At 57.4% G+C, this 5061-nt stretch overlaps 1 protein-coding gene across 1 annotated transcript; it reads left to right on the forward strand.

The window, feature by feature from the left end:
• The first annotated feature begins 1681 nt into the window (after positions 1–1681).
• On the forward strand, positions 1682–4807 carry POU4F1 (POU class 4 homeobox 1). The gene is made up of 2 exons (XM_083611900.1): positions 1682–2203; positions 3239–4807. The coding sequence occupies exons 1-2, from the start codon at positions 2081–2083 to the stop codon at positions 4277–4279; spliced, it is 1164 nt and encodes a 387-aa protein (XP_083468026.1). The 5' UTR covers positions 1682–2080; the 3' UTR covers positions 4280–4807.
• Positions 4808–5061: the final 254 nt, after the last annotated feature.

Genomic DNA, 5061 nt, shown 5'->3' on the forward strand with positions numbered 1-5061 from the left:
ACACGTACACACCCCATTCATTCCAGTTGAATTTGCTTCCAAGTAAGTGTGCTCCTGCTAGATCCCGAGGAACAGACCCTCTCTCCCTCTCTCCAGTCCTGTTCTCCATTAACCCCTTCCTTCCTTCCTTCCTTCCTTCCTTCCTTCCTTCCTTCCTTCCTTCCTTAACGCTCCCTGGAGTAAGCAAACTCCCTTTGTAAACGTGAAGGAGAACGCGTCTTTTTTGAATCAGTCTGTCTGGACTCCCGGATTCAATTGAGCCGTCTGCACTGTCAAGAGCCGTGTCTTTGCCCCGCACCAAGCAAGGACCATCCGAGGGGCGGGAGTGGGCGCTCAGCACCCAGGTGATGCCACGTGGGTCTGAATGCACATGGAGATCAATGAGGTTGAGGTCCTTCAGACACACAGACACACAAGCGAGGGCGTGTGTGAAACCTTCTAGGAGACTCGTTCCAAACAGGAATCTATTGATTTCCTAAAGCAGCCTGCGTTTGGGCAGAGTGACTAGCAAATGACATTATTACAGATGAGAAGGAGTCTCTTCGAAGAGGCATGCCCTCCCGAAAGATGTCGCCTCCCGAAGCACAAAGAGACAAATAGCATCTATAGAAATGCTGCAAAGTCTCCTTTTTTAAAGGAACCCTTTTAAAGAAATCAGCAGCAGCAAAAAATAATAATTCCCAATGAGCAACGACAACCCGGCTAAACATAGACCCCTGAACTCAAGCTGATTTAGCTAACCCGATCCTGTCGGCTTGTTGATGTGGGAGAAGGAAAACCCTACCGACTTCTTTGTGAAGTGTGGGTTGTATACATTCCTACATGAAGTCCCCCTAACCCCATCGGAGAATGAGGGCTCTCCGTCTTACGGTCCCAGCCCAGCTAAACACGTTCGCCGGGAAGCAGACCCCACTGATTTCAACGGAACTTACTTCCAGAATTGCTTGTTTTAGGAAGGGAGGTGGTGGGGACGACGACGGGACAATCGTTTTGTGGAAGGCGATGGAGCCAGTTCGGCTTACCCTTCAAGCGCTTCTTTCCGGGGGGGAGTTGTGGATCGGCTAGGCAGGACGGGCCCAGAGAAATAGGACCACCAGGACGACTCGCCTCCAGCAAAAGAGAACTTAAAGAACACAACCATGCTTTGACCACATTCACACAACCTATTGCTACAACGACACAGTTAATGGCTGGTTTGGCCAACAGCAACCAGGAAACGGACAAATCGCAAACCGAAAACAAAAAAGCGCAGTTCTGCGAGAAGCCCGCCGCTGCTTTTAAACCAGGAGAGCGAGAAAAGGTATCCAAACGCGCTAACCCAGCTCTCAGCCGCTGCTTTGCATCTCTTCTGGCGCTAGAAAAAGACATGCTTCCTCCTAATGGATTCTATGGGCGGGAGGGCGCGCGCACACACACACAACCGGGCGCGCGCGGCGCCTAGACCCCCCCCTCCCCCGCACACATCAGCACATCTGTCCGTGTGCCAGCGGCACACGTGTCGGAGCTCCAGGTGTAACAGCAGCTGCCTTGGCCTTTGTCACCGGAGCGGCAGACTCCGGCTCTCTGGTTAGACGTGAGCAGGAAGATGCGACTGCGGGGGCGGGGGGAAGAGGAGGAGGAGAGGAGGAGGAGGGAGGGAGGGGGGAGCGTGCAGAGGAAGGAGGAGGAGGAGAGAGAGAGCGGGCCAGTCTATCAAAACTGGCGTCGCCAGTTCTCGCGAGAGGGAGAGCCGGTCGGGGAGCCACGGGATGTGGGGCTCAGGTGTAAGGCGAGCGCATCTCCTGCCAGCCTTGGGATAGAGCAGGCAGATAAGTCAGACGGCGAGGCTTGCAGGGAGGCTTGGCGTGCGCGCTCCCGGGGAGCTCCAAGCGCCAAGCAGCCTCGGATGCGCCGCCGCCGCCGCCTCGTTGAGCTCCGGCGCTAGGAGAGCTCTTTTCTCCCCGCACTCTTGCGGCGCCTTGGGTGGATTTCGGGGTTGTTGTTTTTCCTTTCTCTCTCTCTGTTTTTTTTTTTTTTTTCTTCTTCTTCTTTTTCTTCCCTCTTTTCGTTTTTGGTTGTTGTTCCACCGCAAGCCTTCAAGATGATGTCCATGAACAGCAAGCAGCCGCACTTCGCCATGCACCCCACCCTCCCCGAGCACAAGTACCCGTCGCTGCACTCCAGCTCCGAAGCAATAAGGAGAGCCTGTCTTCCAACTCCGCCGGTAAGGGACCCGCCGACAGCCGGGCTTCCCCGCTCGCCCTCCCGGCGCCTTGCCTCCCGCTCCCCGCCTCCCGCTCAGTCGCTCTCTCTCTCTTGCATGGATCCAGCCGCGTCCCCTCCCTCTCTCCCCTTCTCTGCAGATCCAGGGTTAAGAACGGGGGTTCGCGCGGCTTCCCTCCAGCTCTGCATCACTTTGGCTTCCTAGCTGGAACTCGATCTCCCCGCTCCCCACGAAAGGAATGTGCTTGTGTGTGTGTGTGTGTGTGTGTGTGTGTGTGTGAGAGAGAGAGAGAGAGAGAGAGAGAGAGAGAGAGAGAGACCCGGCGGCCCCAGCCGACAGCGGCTGAGCTCCCTTTGGTCCCTTCTTCCTCGCTCGGACACTTTCTCTTACTCCTGCATCCGCCGCCCCTGGCACGGCCTCGGATTCCCCCAGTCGCCACCCTTCTCCTCGGGCAATTGCATTTATATATTTAAAAAAAAAAAACTTCTCGGCGTTCCTGTTGCTTAACCTCTCTCCCCACCCCACCGCCCCGCCGCCAATTCCCTTCTTCTGATCTTCCCATTCATCTCCCCCCTCCCCCCTCAATGCTGTCCCAACATGACCACCCTTTTCTCTCCGCTGCCCCCAATTACATTCCTATGCTCTCCTGTTTCTTCCTTCTGTGCGCCGCCTCTTTCCCCTCTCCTTGCCTTCCCCTTCCGTTCCTCCTTCCCCTCCTTTCTCTCCAACCTGCTCACCCCTCTCCAATACATTTACGAACAACTTTTCCTTTTATCCCATTCCTCCTTTCTTCTACACCATCCCATTTTTTAAAATTTCCTCCTTCCTTTATTCCAACCTGACCCTTGCTTCTCTCCTCGGCCCCCTTTCCCCCTTCTTCTTCTTCTTTTGCTCCCTGTTTTGACGCTAATTTTTTCTCTCTCTTTTCCCCCATGGCTTTTCCCCTCCGTCCCTTCCCGTCTCCCCCTCGCTCCCCTTCCCCTTCCCGGCCCCGTTGCCCCCTCTCCGCCTCGTTTCTTTCCCTGTCGCTTGCAGCTGCAGAGCAACATCTTCGCCAGCCTGGACGAGACGCTGCTGGCGAGGGCCGAGGCTTTGGCGGCGGTCGACATCGCCGTGTCGCAGGGCAAGAGCCACCCGTTCAAACCCGACGCCACCTACCACACCATGAACAGCGTGCCGTGCACCTCCACGTCGACGGTGCCCTTGGGTCACCACCATCACCACCACCACCATCACCACCACCAAGCGCTGGAGCCCGGCGACCTGCTGGAACACATCACTTCCCCCTCGCTGGCGCTCATGACCGGCGGCGGGGGACACGACGGGGCGGGCGGCGGCGGAGGTGGAGGCGGCGGCGGAGGAGGAGGCGGCGGGGGCGGCGGAGGAGGTGGGGGCCTCATCTCCACCTCGGCGCATCCGCACGCGCACATGCACGGCCTGGGCCACTTGGCGCACCCGGCGGCCGCCATGAACATGCCGTCGGGGCTGCCGCATCCGGGGCTGGTGGCGGCGCACCACGGCGGCAGCGCGGCCGGCCAGGCGGCTGCAGCTGCGGCTGCGGCGGTGGGCGCCGCTGGCCTGGCGTCCATCTGCGACTCGGACACGGACCCTCGCGAGCTGGAGGCGTTCGCCGAGCGCTTCAAGCAGCGGCGCATCAAGCTGGGCGTCACGCAAGCCGACGTGGGCTCTGCGCTCGCGAACCTGAAGATCCCCGGCGTGGGCTCTCTGAGCCAAAGCACCATCTGCCGCTTCGAGTCGCTTACGCTGTCTCACAACAACATGATCGCGCTCAAGCCCATCCTGCAGGCCTGGCTGGAGGAGGCCGAGGGCGCACAGCGCGAGAAAATGAACAAGCCCGAGCTTTTCAACGGGGGCGAGAAGAAGCGCAAGCGGACTTCCATCGCGGCGCCCGAGAAGCGCTCCCTCGAGGCTTACTTCGCCGTGCAGCCGCGGCCTTCGTCCGAGAAGATCGCGGCCATCGCCGAGAAACTGGACCTCAAAAAGAACGTGGTGAGGGTTTGGTTTTGCAACCAGAGACAGAAGCAAAAGAGAATGAAATTCTCCGCCACCTACTGAAAAAAATAATAATTTAAAAAATAAAAAAAACACAGACGGACATAAAGACACACAGACAGACACAGACACACACGCAGAGAGAGAAAGACAGACAAAATAATAACTGGCCGCCTCTCCGATCCCACCCAAGCAAAAAAAAAATTTACAGAAACAACCTTTGACCTAAGACAAAAGGCCCTCGCAGTCAAAATTCCCCCAGAGAATGGAGAGGGAGAGAGGGAGGAGGCGCGCTTTTTTGGGGGGGCTTCGTTTGTTTTGTAGAAGGGGCGCAAAAGGCAAGGGAGCGTGGAGAGGGGCTGAGTTGGGGGACCCCACGGACTTCTCGTTTGGACTAGAGACTCTTGGGAGGAGGCGACCGCTTGGGGACTGACCGAGGACCAATGGAGGGGGGGCGGGAGGGGGGCACAAATCAAACGAAAAGCGAGTCGCTTCAGAGAAAGGAAGCATTCCGAAAATAAGCTCAAACACGTGTGTGCGTCTAAAAGGCCGGGGCGTGGGGGGGCGTGGGGAGAGAGAGGGGGGGGAGAGATAGAGAGTTCACTTCATGAGTGTGATCCCTTTGGAAAGAGAAGGCGAATTGCAGCCTAAGCCCATGCACATAGATGTTCTGCAGACGGACGGGCGCGCCTGCGCGCGCGCAATATCCCATCCAAAAGGATTTGTACAAAATCGCTGCTTGGAAGCAGGAGAGTAGAGAGCGCAGAAACCTAAGCTGGGGGGTTGTGGGGTGTGTGTGAAGATGTGCTGCTCATGGCGTGTTTTGTTTTCGTCCTGCAGTTTTT

This window comes from Podarcis filfolensis, assembly GCF_964270895.1.
Source record: "Podarcis filfolensis genome assembly, chromosome: 4".
NCBI lineage: Eukaryota > Metazoa > Chordata > Lepidosauria > Squamata > Lacertidae > Podarcis > Podarcis filfolensis.